Source organism: Myotis daubentonii, chromosome 18 (assembly GCF_963259705.1).
Source record: "Myotis daubentonii chromosome 18, mMyoDau2.1, whole genome shotgun sequence".
NCBI lineage: Eukaryota > Metazoa > Chordata > Mammalia > Chiroptera > Vespertilionidae > Myotis > Myotis daubentonii.
In genome coordinates, this window is record NC_081857.1 from 32,254,752 (window position 1) to 32,275,497 (window position 20,746).

The 20,746-nt window shown below is 44.5% G+C and overlaps 1 protein-coding gene across 3 annotated transcripts; it reads left to right on the plus strand.

Moving 5' to 3' along the window:
* Positions 1-1,145: 1,145 nt before the first annotated feature.
* On the plus strand, positions 1,146-18,807 carry SPRR4 (small proline rich protein 4). 3 transcript variants are annotated; one of them, XM_059673298.1, is made up of 2 exons: positions 1,146-1,226; positions 18,130-18,807. In XM_059673298.1, the coding sequence occupies exon 2, from the start codon at positions 18,150-18,152 to the stop codon at positions 18,381-18,383; it is 234 nt and encodes a 77-aa protein (XP_059529281.1). In that variant the 5' UTR covers positions 1,146-1,226; positions 18,130-18,149; the 3' UTR covers positions 18,384-18,807. The 3 variants fall into 3 exon arrangements, with proteins under 3 accessions (XP_059529281.1, XP_059529280.1, XP_059529279.1); XM_059673297.1 differs by lacking the exon at positions 1,146-1,226 and adding an exon at positions 13,665-13,751; XM_059673296.1 differs by lacking the exon at positions 1,146-1,226 and adding an exon at positions 16,718-16,839.
* Positions 18,808-20,746: the final 1,939 nt, after the last annotated feature.

Consider the following 20,746-nt stretch of genomic DNA (forward strand, 5'->3'; position numbering starts at 1 on the left):
TATTGGAAGGATGGGTGAAAAAGAGGAAAGGGATTAGGAAGCACAGAAACACAGCACAAGGCCCTGAGCCTCTTGGTTTAAGCATGCCCATAAGAAGATTTAACTGAGACTCCCAAGATAAGAATTAGACAAGGTGGCATCCAATTGAGGAATGACTGGGCAGGACAGGTCCCTCATTCCTGCCCTCAGAGTTCAAAGGAGACAGAGAGGGAACAATGAGGGCTGTTGAGGGGAGGAAGGAGAACTTGGCCATCTCTGTCATCATGACATCAACTACAGGGCTCCCAGAAATGTCTTTCCGTAGGAATGCCTGGAGAATGTGGGATTTAGAATAGAATGACAATGGGATTTGCCAGTCAGGGAGGAGTGCATTCCACAACTGGGCACAGCATGAGCCACTACTATGAGTGCCCGGTGTGCTCAGGAGAGCCAGCCCTCCAGCATCTAAGCCCTGGTCCATGGTGGTTAGAGAGTGTGGCCTCTGTAGCCACCTACACCAGCTGGATACCCAGAAGATGGCTCCAATCTTGTGACCTATGGCTCATAATCATGTCCCCCGGAGTGTGACATTCAACAGAAACTCAAGTAGGACATATAAAACGCATTGGCAAGTTATGTAAACCTTACCTGAACTCCCTGGAAATGATGAGAAGTTTTAAACTTCCCCACTTTTAGACATCACCTTCAGCACACTATCCAAATGTCTTCCTTCTTGCCCCCACCCCCCTTACATAAACTTTCCTTTCTCATTTGGATTCTCACTCCCTTTTTCCTTACCCTCCCTCACTCAGCAGCTAAACATCAGGTTTAATTTTGCCTCTCTGGGCTTCATTTTGTTTTCTCCTCTACCATATGTGCACAGGTGCTTGTGTGTGGACCATCCTGTTGATTTTTCTCTTATATCCATTATGCTGGGTCTGGGTCCCAGAACCACCCATCTTGTGCTGTGTGACCTGAGATGAGTTACATAACTTCTTAGGTCTTACTTTTCTCATCTGTATTGAGGGGAGAAGAACATCTCTTGGGGTTAAAGGAGAGGGGTGCATTTCAATGAGACATGTAAATAAATAACAAGCATAGCATGATCCATAATAAGTGTTTGATCAATGTTAGCTTGTGTTGATTAGTATTCTCCATGTCATGTAGGCAGCAAGCCCACAGGCAGCACCCTCTGTTTATTCCCACCAGCCTGAGGACAGGAGCTCCAGACCTTTAGTGACACAAAGGTATGAGGAACAGGGCCCATTTTAGGGGCAAAGGCAAGAACTAGTTAAGGAAAACAAAGGGTCTGAGTGGGTGTCACAGAGAGAAACAAGGTCCCATGTGCAAGTCCCAGCCGGGTTATAATGTATCTTCTTTAATAAGGACAAAAACAATCATAGTTAATAGAGTATGATTAGTATTTCTTCAATTATATTTGGTCCCCAATATTCTATTTCTGCCCCTATCACACTCATAATTTTTGCCCAGCTCAGGGATACACACTGATATATGTTCACACATTCACAAAATTCACACATATAGGGTTGTTAGTCAAAGTAAAGTCTACAGCTTTGGAGACTGGCATTGGGCATGAGAGCAGAAGCTGGAACAGCATTCCAAAGGCCCCTGCTGTGATAGGCACTGCTCCCAGTTTCCTGAGGGCATTGGAGAATGAGCTGGGCATCCAGGGTGGTGGCAGGGCCACTGGTGGGCAGGGGAGTGGGTGTAGTGGCTATTTGCCATCTGTTGCTAAGGCAAATCAATTGTAATTCAGAAGTAGTTTTCATGGTTGAAGTATGCATTCAGCAACACCTGTGCATGCCTTTGCGAACCTGCTGAATGTCAGCCCTGTGCACACTCACTCTTGCACACCCATGCATGCACCCACACTCACATTCATATTCCCACACATATACATTCATAAACTCTCACATGAGGTCACAACTCACCACACACTACACATAATCACATACACTCAATCATATTCAAACACATGTTCACACACACACTCAGACACCTGAACACATAAACACAGACAGTGTCATTGTCGCTGAAGTGCATGGCTCCTGAGCAGAGTCCAGCCTCTGTTCTCAAGTTCAGTGGCCTGACCTGTCACCTTTCCCCAGGTGCCAGATTTCAGTGGGGATATCTAATCATCAACCTTGAGTATATTTCCACAGGACAAAGTTCCACAGTTGAAGGGTGTGGTGCTAAGGGCTTGGAAGGAGAAGTGCCTTCCTCCAAGAAGAATAGAGCTACATGACATATGTAATACTTTCAAAAATAAAGAAATGTTTATAAAACGAATAGAGCTATATATTCTGAGTAAAGAAAGACTGTGGAAGGGTGTGTATGTAGGAAAAGATTACCCACTCTTCTTGGAGCCTCACAGACCTGGGTTCAATCCCCTCTTCCTTATCTTAATTGAGTAACCTTGGCCAACTTACTTAGCTTTTCTAAGCTGTAAAATATGAATAATCAAGCTTCACAATCAGAATTAGAAGCTCAAGGAGGCAGACAGTGGTGGTCTGTCCATCCCTCGTCCCCTCTTTCACAAGTTCCTGGGAAAGTGAAGGCATCTCTGTCACTGGGTGGGGGCACCCACCCTGTTCTGCCTCAGGGGGATCCCCAGCTGGTGATGGCTTTCACAGAGAGGCCCCAGCTCTAGCCACCAGGGATCCGGTGGATGGGGCCTGGCCTGTGGATGTTAATGAATAATTGTCTAGCTCATAGGATATTCTTCTTAGGGGTGCCTATACAGCAATCTCTTTGGTTTTATACTATTAGTTCCATGTTCCCAGATGGGCTTTCTTTGCTCTACTAAATCAGGCCCTGCTTTCCAAAGTTACCCACCAGCCAGCCAGCTAACCCAGTGTGGCCCAGTTTTCTTGGCTTGTTTTTAAATGTGGCATGGCTGCCTGATGCTCCTGGCAGGGGGCGGGGGGATCATGGACAGACACCTGGCGCTGAGACAGCCGCCTTGGCCTGTGCCCAGGTCTCCTCCCGACTCACAGTGGTGCCACCTGTGTTCCTTTGTGCATGGTCAGGACTGCTGTTGTTGGGGGTTCTCTCCAGAGCAGAGAACAGTCATTATTGACAGCGACTCCTGGCTCCTTGGAATTTATCTTAGTCCCCTGTCTTCTGGAATGTTCACCCCAGCTATTAGGTATTAGACGATGGCTGCTTCTAGCTCACTCTTTAATGAAAACAAAAGGAAACCATTCTCTCTGTCCTCAGCTCTCCAGGCAGCCCTTTGGCTGGAGTCTCCTTGGTCTCCAAGGGCTGAGGGAACAAGGTCACCTTTAATGGGTTAGAAGGCATTATAGCTCTGAATAAAGTGCACTAGACAGAGAGGTTCTGCCTCCCGAGTGATCCTTTCCCTGGGTTCCATCTCCTGACCTGCAGGGGACAATGTGGCGCCTGCTGGTTCTTTATCAGCTTCCTTCATCTCCTGTCCCAGTCTGAGGTGACTCACTGCAATCTTTATTGAATCTCTTCTTCAAACAAGTCACAGTCATGCAAAAACCCTTAAAGAGATAAGGATGCAATGGGGACAACCTGGTCCCAGACATTTTGTATGGCTTTCTTGAAAAGGCCAGAGGAACCCTAGCTATATCAACATCTGTATTTTAATATTCTTCAGTCTTAGCACTAACTTGCTTTCCTACACAGAACCCAAACACACACATAGTCTACAGCTAGTGTTATTTATAAATAAATAACTAAATAAATATACAAACAAATATTTACACACATATACTAGGTGCACTGGTTAATAATGCGGATTTTTTTCAATAGATGGAGTTACACATATGTTGATATATATGCAATTTGATATGTATGCTATATTGTTTTATTGACAACAAGCTTTAAAACTTCATATGTCAAATTTTCTAAAAGTGTTAACATCATAAATATTTTTATGCTTAGAAATGTCGATTTTCATGCCAAAAAAAGGAGCATTTGTGGGAAGTTTTAATTCATACTTTATTTTGAAGAAAAGTGCTGCTGAATACTTCAGGAAGCTTATGGTGAACATGCTCCATCTCAAGATACTTGTGAACGCTGGTTTAAATGCTTTAAAAATGATGATTTCTATGTGAAAGACAAAGAACGTCCAGGTCACCCAAAAAAGCTTGAAGACCAACAATTACAAGCATTATTGTATGAAAATGCATGTCAAACTCAAAAACAACTTGCAGAAAGATTAAACGTTGTTCAGCAAACAATTTCCGATCATTTACAAGCAATGGGAAAGATTTTAAAGGAAGGAAAATGGATGTCACTACAACTGAACGAAAGACAAATGGAAAACCGAAAAGTCATCAATAAAATGTTGCTTCAACGGCACGAAAGGAAGTCTTTTTTGCATCGAATTGTGACTGGTGATGAAAAGTGGATTTATTTTGACAATCCCAAACGCACAAAATCATGGGTTAATCCAGCTCGACCATCAACATTTACTGCAAGGCCAAATCGCTTTGGAAAGAAGACAATGCTCTGCGTTTGGTGGGATCAGGAAGGTGTGGTGTACAGTGAGGCCTTGACTTACGAGTGTCACGACTAATGAGTTTTTTGAGATACCAGCTGTCTCTCGGCTGATTTTTTGCATTGAGTTGGTAGAGTAATTTGATTTAACAAGCTCCTTAATGAGCTCCTTAACGAGCTCGGTCTCCGAACGAATTAAACTCGTAAGTCAAGGCCCCACTGTATTATAAGCTTCTAAAACCAGATGAAACCGTTAATACTAATCGCTACTGACAACAAATTATCAATTTGAACCACACTTTGATCATAAAACGACCAGAATGGGCCAAGACACAGCAAAGTAATTTTGCTTCATGATGACACACCATCACACACTTCAAAAACAGTTTAAGACATGTTAAAAGATCTTGCCTGGGAAGTATTAACCCACCCGCTGTATTCACCACACCTCGCTACTTCAGATTACCACTTGTTCTGATCAATGGCACACACACTTTCTGAGCAGCACTTTAAAACGTACAAAGAAGTGGAAAATTGGGTCTCTGAATGGTCTGCCTAAAACAAGAAAAGTTCTATTACCTGAAAGATGGGGGAATGTGTATCTAGCGATGGACATTACTTTGAACAAAGCACTTTTGATGTTTCTCCTGAAATTACCGTGTTTTCTTTTATTACAAAATCCACATTATTATCCAACCAGTTAATAGTGCAGATTAACTACCACCAACTGGTTAAAAGTGGATTACCTATTAACCAGTTAATAATTTGGATTAACTATCAACTGGTTAAAAGTGCAAATTTTGTAATCAAAGAAAACATGGTAATTTCAAGAGAAACATCAAAAGTGCTTTATTCAAAGTAATGTCCATCACTAGCAACCCAGGCTCTGACCAGGAATCAAACAGTGATCTCCTGGTTCTTAAGTCAATGCTCAACCACCGAGCCACACCAGTTGGGCTAGAATAGTGATTCTTCAAGGGAAGAGAGCCAGGGGCCTAGCTTTGGGGGTCCAGAAGCTTTTTGTGAACCCCCAGGGGAGATTTCAATGTCCTGTGGTTCCTTAGTGGCTACACTCAGCTGCCTGGACATGACCACCTGGTCACTTGTTTTATGCCCCATTCACTGACAGTTTGTTTAGCAGACACAGGGCTTGGCCCAGGTGAGTCCTCCATAGCTGTATTGCAGAAGGACCTGCATGTTCAAGACTCCCCTGGGCTCTGAGGAAGTGGTTTCACACTCCCTTGGTGGGGACAGTCTCCAGCCGAGGCCTGCTTCCTGAAGACACCGTTTGTCTGCCCAGCAATCCCTCATCTTGCAGTCTGCTGACTTGCTGAAAGAACCTCGTTCTGTAGCCCTTATGTCTGAGCCCTGCGTGTGCACATGCCCTGTGCTGGCAGGATGCAGTGAGCACAGAAAGCATGCAGTTTGTTTAGAGGCCACAGGAGGCAGCACAGAGTTCTGTTTTAAAACCCAGCTAATGGTGGCTCGAATTCTGGCCCAACCACTTACCAACTACAGGACTTTGGACAGGGCACTTAACCTCTCTAGGTTTCAGTTTCCTCATTTGCTAAATGGAGGTGGTGCTCCCCCTCCTGCAGGGATGGGGGCAACAATGCAGAGACTTGCATTTTATGTCTTAGCTGTTCAGTAAATGGAGGCCATGCAGCGAGAGCTTCTACAGCTCCCAGTCCAAGTCGGCTCTCCTGAATGCCACTGTGTCCTTTCCCACTGCCCACCTTATGTATGCACTGACTCAAACCACTGAATCTACATGGAACCCCATTGCCATGTATTACTGTCAAGGGGACCTTGGGAAGGCACTGGCTCCAATAGAGAAGCAGCGGGTCCCTCCCTCCAGGTTAGGTGTCGATCAGCTCGAGATGCCATGGGAATGAGAAGAGTACGGGCTGAGGCCCTTAAATCCTCTGCCTGTGAAGTGAGGTGAGCGATCACTGGGGTCTCCTGTGGCCTTGGGTTGGTACCAGCCTCCGAGACAGGGACTCTGCTGCAATTGAAAACTGCTGCACTAGCTTGGCAGGCCCAGCAGGTGGCACCCTGCCCCAACTACCCAGGGGCTGTGTGGGTTGTGGTTTGGCTCAAGGTCCAGTGGCCAGAGTGAAAACAAGAGATGGTTTATTTAGCTTCCCAACCACAGACAGAAAGTCATTTGTAGGAAAATATCAGTTGCCTGCAAACAGATGGTCCTTGTTGGGTGCTGTGTAGGCCCACATTGCCTTCTCCATTTCCCTTCCCCTCCCCTCCTCCTATATCCTACCTCTGGGTATAGGCACACACACCTGCACAAGCCCATACACAGGGGCACGTACACACATCTGAGTCACTCTCTTGGCTACCAGTTAATAGACAAGAGATTTAAGCAGTTCTTTCCCCTTTGGCCAAAATCAAGCAGAACTAAGAGTGGAATCTTTTAGGGAGAAGGAAGTCGGGGGCAGAGGGGGGGGGGGGAGGCTAAGTTATGCCTCAGTAACCAGTAAGTCCCACATCTCAGTGACATCAAACAATAAAGGTTTGTTTCCTGCTTCCCTTACCTGTACCAAGGGTCAGCTGCAGTCCTGCTGCACATTAATTTAAATTCAGGACGCTGGGTGTCAGTGCAGCCCAACCTGGAACAGGGCCCGTCTCATGGCAGAGAGGAAAAAGCATTTCACATTTACATTTTATGGGCAAAGCACGTCATAGGCCAGGGCTGCCATCATCAACGGGGCAGGGAAGGGGGGGAGAGGGTCACAGGCAGCAAAGACTTTATGAACGTCGCACAATTGGCCTCACCCGCCTAAGAGAGTCTTGGAAAGCCACCCCCTGGAATGATTGATCCCAGTGTTGTCTTCTTTTGAACTGTGAGTCTCATCCCAGAAAACCCAACCAACCTTTACCAAGTTCTATATGCGAAGGACCGCTAAGGCCCGCCGTAGGAGGAACAACCACAGGAAGAACGGTCTGCAAACAAAGCACGCAGAGGCCCTATTTGACCGAGGCCAACAGAGAGCAAGGAAACCCACCAGGAAGGGGGAGCCCAGTGATGTGGAGGCACCTGGGCTCAGCTTCAGCAGAGGATGTGAGTGCCCCTGACAGCCACACATTGGGAGATGCCCTGCACTGACCATATGCTTGGTTTGTCTGCACTTGCATTCATTGTCTAGCTGCGATGGACAAGGTACAAGACTACTACATACAGGCATCAAGGAAAAGCAGGGGATGCCCTGCCCTCAAGGAGCTTCCGGTTAACAGAGGGACAGACGGTGGATATCTAGCCCACATCAGCAGATTCAGTCCTAGGACCGGGGTTTCCTACGCAGGCATGAATGCTGCCTTGTGACACCAAATGAGGGCTGTTCAGAAAAGAAATGAGCTAGTTCCCGAAGTTCTAAGACTTGTCAGGCACAGCTGAGGGGCAGATCACTTCTCAGAAGGAGTAGCTTGTTCGCAGGAGGAGAATGAGAAAAACAGCCCATTATTTAAAAAAACAAACACCGTGAATAGTCATAATGGCTATGGTTGGAGCAGTATAGGATGGTGGGATTACTGGGAAGAGACTAGAAGTTTTCTCAAAGAGAGGCAGAGTGTGGAGGGCCTTTAAAACCCTGTCAGCAATCTTGGACTTGATCCGGAGGCCTGTGGAGAATCACAGAAGGGTTTGGGCATGGAGTGGCTTGGTTACGATGGATACAAGGCATTGTCTGGCCCCTTCACATCCAACTCAGGCGATGGCTGTGGCCGGGTGATGTATTTGTATATCAGTCTGTTGAGAGTAGATAGAGGCCAATCACAGCACTGAGCCCTAGGAGCCTTGGCCCAACGTGGGTGTCTCAGTCATCACCTGCATAGTCTGAGGCTGGGTCTCACAGCCCTTGCCTGCAGCCTCTGCAGCCACTTCCCCAAGGAAGATCTTCGTGGTCAGAGAACAGAGCATTGACTGAACAAACTGGCCCAACTAGTGGTATCTGCTAATTTATCTGTTTGCTTTAGTTCCCTATCTCAGCCACCATCACAGAGGCCCCTTTCTCTGACCTGAGGGACAGCTATGAGTCCCAGTTCACCACCCCCAGGGCCCAAGGTCCAGGGAACAACCAAACTCCCCAGTGGGTAGTGACATAAATGAAAATGTTCTCTTTCTAGGAAGAGAGCTACTGTTTCACCGTGGCTATCTCTGGCTGGTCTTTGCTTGAGGTTACATCTACTGAGCTCAGTAAACCAGGAATGGTGATCACAGAGGACCCCTAGAAGAAGAAAGAAAGTTAGTGAATACTTGTCCAGCTCATAAGATACTCTTCTTAGGGGTGCTTATACAGAGCAATCTCTGGTTTCATACCATGAGTCCTAGGTCCCCAGTTGGGCTTTCTTTGCCCTACTAAACCAGACCCTGCTTCCCAAAATTACCCATCAGCCAGCCAGCTAACCAGTCAGTCAGTCAGTTGGTCAACCACTAAACCAGTCAGTCAGTCATTTAGAACACTAGCCAATCAGTCAGCTTGTTTGTCAGCTCTTTTCTTATTTATACACTCACTTACTCCTTCCTTCTTTCACTCACTCTCTGACTCACTCACTCAGCAACATCCTTTAGTAATTGGACCACCCACTCACTGATTAGCTAGTCTATCAGCTGGCCAAACACCAATTTTTACCAGAGTGTAAGTTATATCCTGAACATCCTCCTGCCCTTAGGAATCTAGCAGTTTGGGTACAAACACACATACACACACACATTCACACACCCAGGTACCAAGGCCTCCTCTATGGGTAATGGTTGATTTCAACACATGTCTTCAAGTTTGAGAGATATAAAGACAGTGGGTGTGGTTGGGATAAACTGGAAGAGCTAATTGGAGAGGGCAAGCATCAACCTGAACTTGAAAAGATGGATTAGCCCAGAAAAAATCTTGGTACTTCGTTGGTTCTGATTGTAAAGCCAAAATGTCTAACAATAGGTTTACCATTCAATTCAACTCATTCATTTATAAATCATTCACCATTTGTTTTGTTTGTTTGTTTTTACTTTTTTATTGTTTAAAGTATTACATATGTCTCCTTTTTCCCCAGTTGACACCCCCCCTCAACCACCACTCTCACCCCCCAGGACAAGCCCCCACCGCCCCAGTGTCTGTGTCTAATGGTTATGCTAATATGCATGCATACAAGTCCTTTGGTTGATTTCTAACTGCCCCCCCTCCACCTCCCCTGCCTCTCTCCCAGGTTGGACAGTCTGTTCAGTGTTACCTGGTCTCTGGATCTATTTTTGTTCATCAGTTTATGTTGTTCATTATATCCCACATATAAGTGAGATCATGTGATATTTATCTTTCTCGGACTGGCTTATTTCGCTTAGCATAATGCTCTCCAGTTCCATCCATGCTGTTGCAAATGGTAAAAGTTCCTTCTTTTTTATAGCGGCATAGCATTCCATTGTATAGATGCACCACAGTTTTTTTTAATTCACTCATCTGCTGATGGGCACTTAGGCTGTTTCCAAATCTTAGCTCTTATAAATTGTGCTGCCATGAACATAAGCTAGGGTGCATATATCCTTTCTGATTGGTGTTTCTGGTTTCTTGGGATATAGTCCTAGAAGTGGGATTACTGGGTCAAATGGGAGTTCCATTGTTAACTTTTTGAGGAAACTCCGTACTGTTTTCCACAGTGGCTGCACCAGTCTGCATTTCCACTAACAGTGTACAAGGGTTCCTTTTTCTCCACATCCTCCCCAGCAATTGTCATTTGTTGATTTGTTGATGATAGCCTTTCTGACAGGTGTGAGATGGTACTTCATTGTTTTGATTTGCATCTCTTGGATGATTACTGACTTTGAACATGTTTTCATATGTCTCTTAGCCTTCTGTATGTCCTCTTTGGAAAAGTGTCTATTTAGGTCCTTTGCCCATTTTTTGATTGGATTGTTTATCTTCCTTTTGTTAAGTTGTATGAGTTCCCTGTAGATTTTGGAGATTAAACCCCTATCTGAGATAGCATTGGCAAATATGTTCTTCCATGCAGTGGGCTTTCTTGTTGTTTTGTTGATGGTTTCTTTTGCTGTGCAGAAGATTTTTATTTTGATGTAGTCCCATTTGTTTATTTTCTCCTTAGTTTCCAATGCTCTAGGACAGCGGTTCTCAACCTGTGGGTCGCGACCTCTTTGGGGGTCAAACGACCCTTTCACAGGGGTCGCCTAAGACCATCGGAAAACAAATATATAATTACATATTGTTTTTGTGATTAATCACTATGCTTTAATTATGTTCAATTTGTAACAATGAAAATACATCCTGCATATCAGATATTTATATTACGATTCATAACAGTAGCAAAATTACAGTTATGAAGTAGCAACAAAAATAATTTTATGATTGGAGGTCACCACAACATGAGGAACTGTATTAAAGGGTCGTGGCATTAGGAAGGTTGAGAACCACTGCTCTAGGAGCTGTATCATTAAAGATATTGTTAAGACATATGTCTGATATTTTGCTGCCTATGGAGTCTTCTAAGATTTTTATGGTTTCCCATCTTACATTTAAGTCCTTTAACCACTTTGAGTTTATTTTTGTGTATGGTGTAAGTTGGTGATCTAGTTTCATTTTTTTTGCATGTATCTGACCAGTTTTCCCATCAATATTTATTGAAGAGACTGTCTTGACTTCCTTGTATGCTATTGCCTCCTTTGTGAAATATTTTTTTATTGCTTTGTGAAATATTAATTGAGCATAATGGCTTGGGTCTATTTCTGAGTTCTCTTTTCTGTTACATTGGTCTATATGCCTGTTCTTGTGCCAGTACCAGACAGCCTTGAGAACCATGGCTTTGTAATATAGCTTGATATCTGGTATTGTGATCCCTCCAATTTTGTTTCACCCATTTGTTTTTGCATTCATTTGTTCATATTGAATGAATACAATATATCTTTGGCTACAATGGCTGGATAAATGGTAAGCACATGAATATATATAATGAAGGTTTAACAGCTCCTACCATCATGAAACTTACATTTAATGCTAAAATAAATAAGTAAATAGATATTTTATCATTTATATGTATATCAAGTCAAAAATTATATGAAAAGTTCTTCAAATAGGTATAAATAAAAAACTTTCGGGTGTTCTGCAGAAGAGAACAGTCTATTGGGAAAGACCAACAAAAGAGATCATGGAGACAGTAACATTTAAAATGATTCCTAAAGATTACTTTGAGCCTTGGCTGGTGTTGTTCAGTGGGTAGAGGGTAGGCCCTTGCACTAAAGAATTGTGGGTTCCATTCCTGGTCATGGGAAAGTACCTGGGTTACAGGTTCAATTCCCAGTCCTGGTCAGGAAATCGAACACACACAGCACATGTCGCGGAGGCAAATAATTGATGTGTTTCTCTTCTCTTCTCTTCTCTTCTCTTCTCTTCTCTTCTCTTCTCTTCTCTTCTCTTCTCTTCTCTTCTCTTCTCTTCTCTTCTCTTCTCTCCTCTCTCTCTCCCCTATTACACTCTTTCTTTAAAAAAATCAATGGAAAAAATATCCTTGGGTGAGGATTAATGACGACAAAAAATATTACCTTGAATTTCACTGGGAAATTTGGGAGTAGAGGGCCATCATTGATGGAATGGTTTGAGGAAAGAAAGCACGAGGTGAGTTTTGGAAACAGTTTATACCCTCTCTTCTTCTTCAAGCGCTTCATCATTATTCTCACATGAAACCCCAACACATCACTCCCTGCTTTAGGCTAAACCAGAGAAGGTGACTATCTACAACCTTTGGCCACTCAGCCCTCCCATCGCAGATGTCTCTAATCAATTATAGTGCTCTCTCTGGTTGAGCTTGAACTCAACCTCAGTGCTCTCAGCTCACTGTGAATACCACTCAAACAAAACTCGGCTGCCTTCCAAGACCTAATCATACATTTACAGAATGTTAGCACTTAATGGGACCTTACAGAAAATTTTAGCCAATCTCCTCATATCAGAGAAGAGGAATATTGAGGCCCAGAAAAGTTAAGGGTTGTGCTCAAGATCTGACAGCCAGTGAGGGCCGAGTATCAGGCGAGCTATTTCTTTATGCCCCTGGCTCCTTCCCTGTGTCTCTAACTGTACTTGTCATGTAGAAGAAAGGGTGACTGTGCTTCAATGCCTCTTGACTTCCAAGAGGATGACCTTGGCTATCTTCCCAGAGAGGGATGCTTTGCCCACACACCCCCTCTCCTTCCATAGCCAGTTTTCAACTTCCACTGGTGACAATCTATGGATGTCCTGTTGGATCTAGCCTCTCACCAGGTTCAGGACTTTATCTCCCGCTTTATAAAACTCCTAGGACTGTTGAGGGTCTTCTAAAAACATATCACAGAGGGACAGGGGGTGAAGAAGGGGGTAAATTAATCACATATTTCCGGAGACTCATCATCTCACTCCTCTCTCCATGGGTATGCTTTTAATGCCATTATACAAAATACCTAACATTAGCATCTGAACATCTTGTTTACAAACAGCTAAATTACAGGGTGAAGTGATCCATGTTGCAAATGGATTTCCCAAACTAAGAAAAGGTCACAAGTTCTCTTTAATGTAGCGTCCTCTGAAATGTTTGCTGATAGAATAAGTAATTGGTGAAGGGAGAAACTCGAAACTAAAATGTACTAAGTCATGTCTGCTGGTTATGCTCAACCAGAAATGAAGCAAACCTGACATGATTGTGATTTTTAAAACGAGATGTAATTTGGCCAGATTTAAATTTTTTATTTTACTAGGTGAGCAGCTCAAATACAGGAATTTTGGCAGGCCCAACCCTCCGTAGTTCTCTTTGCTGTGCACCATCCTCCCATCCTAAAAGCCTCTCACGAGTAACTCAGAGCTCTCCTTTTTGTCTTTTCTTGTATCATTCTTGAAAATAGCATCATGAACATGTTCCATGTGTCTCCAGATGGAGCTATCAACAACCCTTTTCCCCTACCCCCAAAGCCCAGAGAAAAGGGGCTCTGGTGGGGATGTGTCCAGATAGGGAGATAGATGATTCTTCCCATTGTCTCTGGCAGGGTCCCCTCCCAATGTCAGGTCTCTGTTGCCCAGTCACCCCATTGTTTGTATGTAGGGTGGGGCTGGGATTTCTCAAGCTTTGATTCACCCTCAGAAATGAGTCTTGCCTGTTCCCTCCCTTCCCTGATGGAGTCACAGGAACACACCTGTTCTCAGGTGTCTGCTTCCTAGGGAGGGACGATGCAGAGCCTGGCCTTCTGGTTTTAATACACCATGGCCCTTTGAGGATGAGAGAGCAGATGCAAGACTCAAGATGGCCAGGTGACAATCCCGAGGCCAGGCTAGGTGGTGGGGGTGGGAGCAGGGACTAGAGTCACCATTCCATACCTGCAGGAGTTGTTCACGTGTCGTGATTGATTCCAGGAGTGCCAGGAAGTCTCCCCTCCTTCATCCTTCTTTTAAAGAATAGTCCACTCTGTCTGGAAATCAATCATTATAGATTTAAGAGACTTGGATCCGCCTTTTCTTCTGGATTCTGGACCCAGCCATCACCAGAGCCAGTTTTTTCTTCCATAAAATATATGGAGGAAACAATTAGCTTTCTTCATAAAGTATTGTGAAAACTGTATATGGAGGTGTTTATGAGGTTTAATGACTAATAAAAATGCACCTGTGCCTGGCAGTGTGAGGACCAGGGATCCGTTCGGGTCTCTCAGAGCAGGGAGGGAAGACAGGCTTGGTAGGAAAGAGAGCACCTGAGTGCCAGAGAGGAGGGAAGGAGGGAGACTTGTACCAGAGATGGGAACCACCAGAACCAACTCCTTAATTTTGTCATTAACTTAACCTCTGCTAAGAGGCAGTCCAGTGGTTCAGTCACTTCAGCTAACTGAAAATAGCTGTGAAGTCAGGAGACCAATGAGCCAAGCCTGGCTTTGACATTAGCCTCTCTGTGACCTTGAGCAGAGCGTATCTCCATTCCACCTCTCAGTTTCCCCTCTATAAAACGGGGATAATGTGGCCAACAGGAAAGCTGAGTGACAGCTTTAAAAAGTTCAATGTATTGGATGCAGACCAACTTGATGTTGTCTTAGATATTTATGACCTAGAGGACACTGGCCCTTCAAGGCCAGCCATGTTTAGGTCTCTATCCCAGCCACCCCTGGAGTATCCTCTGAGATAATGTGTTATAAGCCAAGTTGTATCACTAGCTAGAATTCTTAAAATTAAACAGGGGTTGTTTACTGATCAAGCAAGAGGTCAATGAGCAGATTGGGAAGAATAAAGATTCGAGTGTATTCCAGAGAAGCTATGAGGTGACTGAGATATGAGGGGACGGCACCATCTATTCACTCATACCCAGCACATCTACACTCACGCATTCTAGAGGCCAGGCACACGAAAATGCCTTGATTTATGTCCACACCAGATCTGTCTTGCTGCCTATTTCCCTTTGGAGAGTCTGCATCAGGATGAACATAATGGCGTGAGATCATGGAAGCGAGGGGCACAGGTGTTCATCTCCAAGACTGAATGGAGAGCCTGGAATCTGAAACTATTCTTCAACTGTAAAATCTAATTTAAGCTACCTAACAGAACTGCCATGAAAATTAAATAAGGGATTTGGAAATGGTTTAAAAATTACTTTTAGGTATTTCTATCATTTCTCGGGCAGCCTTCCACTCAACAATGATGGAAAAGAGCACATTGACCTCTCGTCGAGCAGGATCCTGAGGTTCTGGGCAGTGGTCCAAAGGGGATCAGCCTCCCAGAGCACAGGGACTAGGAGGTCAACTGGAGGATCAGAGCCCTTTCCTCCCATAGGCCTGGGAGTAGGTAGAAGAGGAGGCATGGCCTGGAAGGGGAATGAAGGCTTAACGTTAAAGGTTTAACTGACCCTGAAAAATGAGCAATATCCGGTCTGTATATGACAGAAAGCACAGGCAAGATCATTAGTCACGGTCCCCACCCAGTGACAGTCTCTTGTCCACCAAGGAGATGCTAGCCACTGTGATACTGTGGAAACAATCTTTGGGCAAAGGTCACCACCCAACTTCACCCCATTGGTTACAAGTTGTTGAGCAGCCAGTTAACTTTCCTGGGTCTACTTTTTGAAACTGTAAAATCTAATTTAAGCTACCTAACAGAACTGCCATGAACATTAAATAAGGGATTTGGAAATGGTTTAAAAATTACTTTTAGGGATTTCTATCATTTCTCGGGCAGCCTTCCACTCAACAATGATGGAAAAGAGCACATTGACCTCTCGTCGAGCAGGATCCTGAGGTTCTGGGCAGTGGTCCAAAGGGGATCAGCCTCCTAGAGCACTAGGAGGTCAACTGGAGGTACAGAGTGCTTTCCTTCCATCTGAATACGGTTGCCAGATTTAGCAGATAAAAATACAATCTGCCCTGTTACAGTTGAATTTCAGATAAACAAGCGCTTTCATCACATATTTCATGCAATATTTGGGACATACTTACACTAAAAAAATCTGTTGTTTATCTGAAATTGAACTTGGGTACTCTGTATTTTATCTGGCAGCCCTAACACAAAGGTCAAACTCTATCTCACCTTCCTTGACCAACACTAATAATACCCATCAGTCCCTGACTCCTGGAGGGCAGGTCGGGGACACAGAACCCCGATGATGAAGTTTAGGGGCACCACTCACATGCTTCTGCTTGTGCTCAATGAGAAGATGAATAGAACCCTGTGTAAAAGGTCCTTGATAGATTGGGAAACCCACAACATTGTGTAGTGGGGCAGGGCTGGGGGACTTCTCCCTCTATAATGTTTCAAACTATAGGTTCTTTGAATCCTTCCCATCTGAGTTCAAATCCCACCTCTGCTGCTTACCACCTAAGGCATCCTGCCCAGCCTCACTTTTCTCGTCTGTAAAATGGGAACAATGGCATTTGCCCTATAGGGGCTACAAAGAGAAACTGAAGCAACAGCATGAGGGGTGAGCTCAGCACTAGGCGCCAGTGGGGGCTCGATAAATGGCAGCAAAGACGATGTTCATATTTTAGTTGAAAGCGCCCCAAGGCCATACTCCTCCTCTTTCTCCTTCCTTAATGTTTCTTATAAATCCTCACATTTTTTCCTATTTTCAGAAGATCTTGAGTCCTTGAGTTTGAGCAAAGGCCTTATGTGGGTGACGTCAGCTCTGGTAGACAGGGACCCACAATGCTAAAATATCTGGTGGGTGTTTTCCGTCAAAATAGTCTAGTCTAGTAAAGCAAGTCCCTAGAGGAAGTGCAGGTGGGAGAAGTGGGTGAAGAATTGCCTGAGAGGTGGTGATCAGGGCCACGCCAAGTGCCTGGGGCAGGTTGGGGGCCTTTATAAGGTTGCCAGGAGTGGCTGGCCATGAACCTCAGCCTCCTCTCCCAGGATCCAGCTTGCAGCTCCGGTAAGTGGGAACGCATTTATCCTCCCTGGATCTTCGGGGCCCTTTCCTCCTTCTTGAACTATCTTGAGCCGTTAGGCCACTCTCCTCTTCTTTCTCAGGTAGTCAGAGAAGTGGCATAAGCCTTATGACAGCTACGGAAATGTCACTCTAATTATTGCTTAGGAAATTCAGTCTCCATTCTCCATTCTATGCCACTGCTAGGTGAGACTAATTTCCTGATTCTGGGTTTTAATTCCCTGGCAAGAGGACTTTTCTCACTGAGGGGATATATTTAGAGCTATAGCATTTTGTGCCAATTCTGGTTCTTCTTCGAAGCTTTCTCATGCCCTTTTGGCACTATCAAACTTTGCTTTTGGCTTTACAGAAATCACATTTTATATATCATATTTTATACTATGCAGCTCCCATGTCTCACTATCATGATTGCCCCCTGGGACCTATACTTCCCATTTCTCACTAATCTCAAATTCAGAAGGTGAGGAATGCTGTCTACAGAGGAAACCAGAGATGCATGTCAGCACCAGGAAAGCCTCAGAGGCCTTTCTGGTCAGCATCCTCCAGGTAAAAGCATCGGGTCCAGGTTGCCCAGAGGTGTGCCTGGCCAATGAGGAGCCAGTGTTCTTTTCCTCTGAACCAGCTGCCTCTTGGTGAAACATCTTCCTTTTAAGTCTCTTCTCTCCAGTGATCTATTTGGCCTTAAATAACCACGTTCTCCATGTAGGCTAGAATCACTATCCCACAGCCAAGTTAAGTGGGGAGGCAGGGATGGAGCTAGAATTAGAACTCAGTCCTCTGAGTACCTGGAACAGGGTTTGTCCAACCCATCATTTACACACACTTCCCTCTGAGACCAAGGCTGACTTTTCTGTATGCCCATCTGTCTTGCTCATATTCATTGCACTACCCAAGGCAACCAGCTGACATTACCGACCCATCAGCTAAGAGTTCATGCCTTGATTTTATAAAATGTCTAGGCTACCTTTTAATCATCAATTCAGCACCCCAACATATTTTCTGGTAAGACTTAGAAATAAACTATGTATTCCATTAAGTCAAGAACCCATGGGGAGATGAAGGAAGATAAGATATCAGAACAACATAGAAGAGAAAGAAAAGGAAAGAGGTCGATGGCAACAATGGGTGCATATGAATCAATCCATTAACCAATTTGAGGCCATTAATCACTTATCACATTCTTGGCTGGTGGAGAAAACACTCTTCTCAGTGTCAGAAGGGAGAAGAGATGGAGGGAGTTCTTCTCATCGCACCCCCTTCCTGGCTTTCTTTCAGGCTCACCTCTTCCTGCAGCAATGTCTTCCCAGCAGCAGCAACAGCAGCAGCAGCTGCCCCAGAAGACCCAGCAGCACCAGGTGAAACAGCCCTGTCAGCCACCGCCTGTCAAATGTCAAGAGACATGTGCTCCCCAAACCAAGGATCCATGTGCTTCACAGGCCAAGAAGCAATGCCCACCTAAGGGCACAGCCATTCCTGCCCAGCAGAAGTGCCCCATGGCCCAGCAAGTCCCCCAGAGTAAACAGAAGTAAGGATCATCTGGAATACCACCTGCTCGATATCTAGGCTACCAGATGGAGCCCTCTTTCTTCCTGCTCCTCCTCCTAGTTCCAGGATTTCCCCTTCTCTCCCACTTCCTCCTACCCAGGGTCAAATGAAGCACTGTTGGAAGTTCTTCCCACTGAGACCTACACACATCTCATCGTTGCCTCCAAGTCTTCTACCTTCCACCCTGATACTCTCTCAGGTGGATATGAGGAGGCCTCATTCTCTTCAACCTCCGGCTTGACCACAGCTATGGTGCATCCATGGGCCAAAGCAAAGAATGTATCTGGGCTTCTTCCAGGCTTCCACCCTGATTAGTGGGGACACAAGGGGCTGATGCACAGATCCCCAGCTCTCCTTCCCTCAGCTTCTTTCTTATTTTCTTCCCTAATAAAACTGTGCTTCATGTCATTATCTGGCTCCAGTCTGTGATCTTTCATTGATTCAGAAGGGATATTTGGGGGAAGTGAGTGTGTGAGCACACAGGTGCCTGGGAATGCATCTTCATGGACAGAGTTGCTCTCCAATGACTAATGACAGGAAGGTCATATCTTGATGCAGTTCAGGTAAAGGAGTGAGAGAGAAAGCCCAGAGACTAGCTGACAAGAATCTGGGGCACTTGCCCTTGGCTGAGTAGCTCAGTTGGTTAGAGCAGCATCCTGATATGCCACATATAAGTGAGATCAAGTGACACTTGTCTTTCTCTGACTGGCTTGTTTTGCTTAGCATAATAATGTGATAAGGAAGTAATTTCCAAAAAATATAAAGAATTCATACAACTCAACAAAAAGCAGACAAACAATTCAATAAAGAATGGGCAAAGGACCTGAATAGACACTTCTCCAACGAGGACATATAAATGGCCAATAGACATGAAAAAATGCTCAATGTCACTAATCATCAGAGAGATGCAAATTAAAATCTCAGGGAGATATCACCTCACACCTACCAGAATGACTATCATCAATAAATCAACAAACAAGTGCTGGCGAGGATGTGGAGATAAGGGAACCCTAGTACATTGCTGGTTGGAATGCAGACTGGTGCAGCCACTATAGAAAACAGTATGAAGATTCCTCAAAAAATTAAAAATGGAACTGCTGTTTGATCTAGCAATCCCACTTCTGAAAATATATCCTAAGAATCCTGAAACACCAATCAGGAAGAATATATGTTCATAGCAGCATTATTTATAATAGCTAAGATCTGGAAACAGTAAGTGGATTTTAAAAAGCTGCAGTATATTTATACAATGCAGCCGTAGTTTTAACCGCATCTCAATTGGTTCTTATGCTTAGGTCAGGGAAACACTCCTCACCAATCGGTATTGGGTCTCAGAAACTCACCAAATGCTGCCTATTTCTCTGCCAGACTTCAAGCTTGATATTTGGTTGTCACTCAGCAACATGTGTTAGACAAATGGCTACTTCACAGACCAAGAAAATTGTGAAATGTTCTGAGTCACTGGAGATGAGTTTCTAATAATTCATATGTTTCTGATCCTGACATCTTGTATCCACAGAGTATGCTCTCGTCACTGCAGTAGTTACTTCGCATATGTAATCCCATTTAATAACAGTCTGGAAGCCAATATTATCATTTCTAATGTATGGGCAAGATAAATTGAGATTCATAAAGGCCTTGGGGGTCACAGTACTGGATTTGCATCTTGAACGTGCCACCTATTTGACACATAAACTTGAGCAGGTGTCTTATTTGTGCTTCAACTTCCACATCTGTAGAATGAGTTTAATGATCTATTCCTAGCACTGCTGTTATGACAATTAGCGTCAAGTGTTCAGAACAAAGTATAACATCTTGTGGGTGCCAATCAAATGGGAGCTATTGTTATTAAGAAACTTTCCCAATGTCATATACACACAGCTAGGAAGGACCAGGGGCAGAAATTGAACCCAGGACTTTCTGTTTCCACACCCGTGACCTATAGAGGCCACTCTGTACTCTGGAGCTGCTGGCTCTCAGAGGTGGATCAGGGGAGCTGGCACAGCTGAACAAACAAAGGTGAGACCAACACCTACAAAGTAGTCACCTCCAGTGGGGTTCTGAACTCTCTGTGGAAAATGCTTAGCTGTGTGCTTGTCACTGTGCCCTTTCAACAGTCCAAGAGGCAATGAGTGATCGGAGGGGAGCACATCTAGTACATAGTCTAAACCATCCCAAATTCCATTTCAAACTCAATATCCTACACTAAAAATTCTTGTCTGCCTGTGTCTTTCGATCATCCATACCCAGGGAAACTTTATGTCAAATTGATAATAGATAAGCAATTGATCACTTCAGCTGTGTGGGACCATCAGGACCCAGTCAGTGTCTCTTCTGAGAGTAGTTC

Coding starts and splice junctions, on each gene's coding strand:
- SPRR4 (XM_059673296.1), top strand. CDS start 16,797: ATGAACCTCAGCCTCCTCTCCCAGGATCCAGCTTGCAGCTCCG. Junction 16,840..18,129: donor GGATCCAGCTTGCAGCTCCG/GTAAGTGGGAAC, acceptor GCTTTCTTTCAG/GCTCACCTCTTCCTGCAGCA.